Source organism: Bison bison, unplaced genomic scaffold, assembly GCF_000754665.1.
Source record: "Bison bison bison isolate TAMUID 2011002044 unplaced genomic scaffold, Bison_UMD1.0 scf7180017861227, whole genome shotgun sequence".
NCBI classification, from domain to species: domain Eukaryota; kingdom Metazoa; phylum Chordata; class Mammalia; order Artiodactyla; family Bovidae; genus Bison; species Bison bison.
The window spans coordinates 15,280-16,215 of NW_011491799.1; the positions used below are offsets into that span (position 1 = coordinate 15,280).

General features: G+C 61.0%; 1 protein-coding gene across 1 annotated transcript; it reads right to left on the minus strand.

Annotated features, from left to right (window-relative positions):
• Nucleotides 1-34: 34 nt before the first annotated feature.
• LOC104983077 (neural cell adhesion molecule L1-like) lies at nucleotides 35-848 on the minus strand (the record flags this gene model as incomplete). Its single annotated transcript, XM_010832562.1, has 4 exons — nucleotides 35-45; nucleotides 140-337; nucleotides 482-592; nucleotides 724-848. Coding segments are annotated over 4 exons (445 nt in total), but the record flags the coding sequence as incomplete, so codon positions are not given.
• Between the last annotated feature and the right edge of the window lie 88 nt (nucleotides 849-936).

Sequence of the window (936 nt, forward strand, 5' to 3'; positions counted from 1 at the left end):
GGCCATGAAGGCAGAAGACCAAGGAAGAAATGACCTATTGTAACCCTGGATGTCAGGAGGCAGTCGCCGCCCCAGGGGAACCCCTGGCAGCAAGGGAGCTTGGGCACCATCCCTTTTCCTGACTTTCCCTGGTGCTCACCTGCCTCCGGCGTGACCACAGTCTCAGAGTCCGGGCTGGGCTCCCCAGGGCCATATTTGTTGATGGCAGTGACTCGAAAGGTATAGTGGACATAAGGCGACAGCTTGAGGGTGGTGGAGGTCTGGTTTCCGGGCACCTTGCCCAGGCTGTACCACTTCTCGGGTGCCATCTCCTTGTCCTCAAATTCAATGTCATACTCTGCCAAGAAGTGAACCAGCAGTGGAGTCATCGGTGGGTGGTGAGTAGGGGAGGGGGGGGTCGTGCAAAGTCTGGCTCTCCCAGAGGAAGGGACAGGGAGCCAGAAGGGAGGGCAAACAGAGTGCCATGCTGCTGTCTTCTTACTCTCAATGGGGGCGTTATGGTCATCAGCTGGGCTCCAAGACAGGCGCACCTGGCTCTGCTTCAGCAGGTGGTGATCAGACAGCTCCAGCTGGGGCACAGGTCCGGGGCTCCCTGGGGGCCACAGGAGCTGGATCTCGGGCCCACTCATGACCCAGCTGGCCCACTCCCCCTGCGACGGATGCCTGGGCTCTTGCGTCTCGCTCGCCTCTGTGCCACGAGGCGGATACCCTCTGGGGACTCACCGACCACCAGCAGCTCTGCCCGGCTCTCCACCACGTCCAGCTTGGTGCTGGCCACGCAGCTGTAGTTGCCCTGGTCACTGTAGTCCAGGCTGTGGATGACCAAGCGCTCGTCTTCTATGAAGTACCTGGCGGGGGGTGGGGAGTGGGGGCACACTTGTCCTAGCTACTCCTCCCTCCTCCCTCTCCTTCCAGGTTCTTCCACTCAACAGCAGG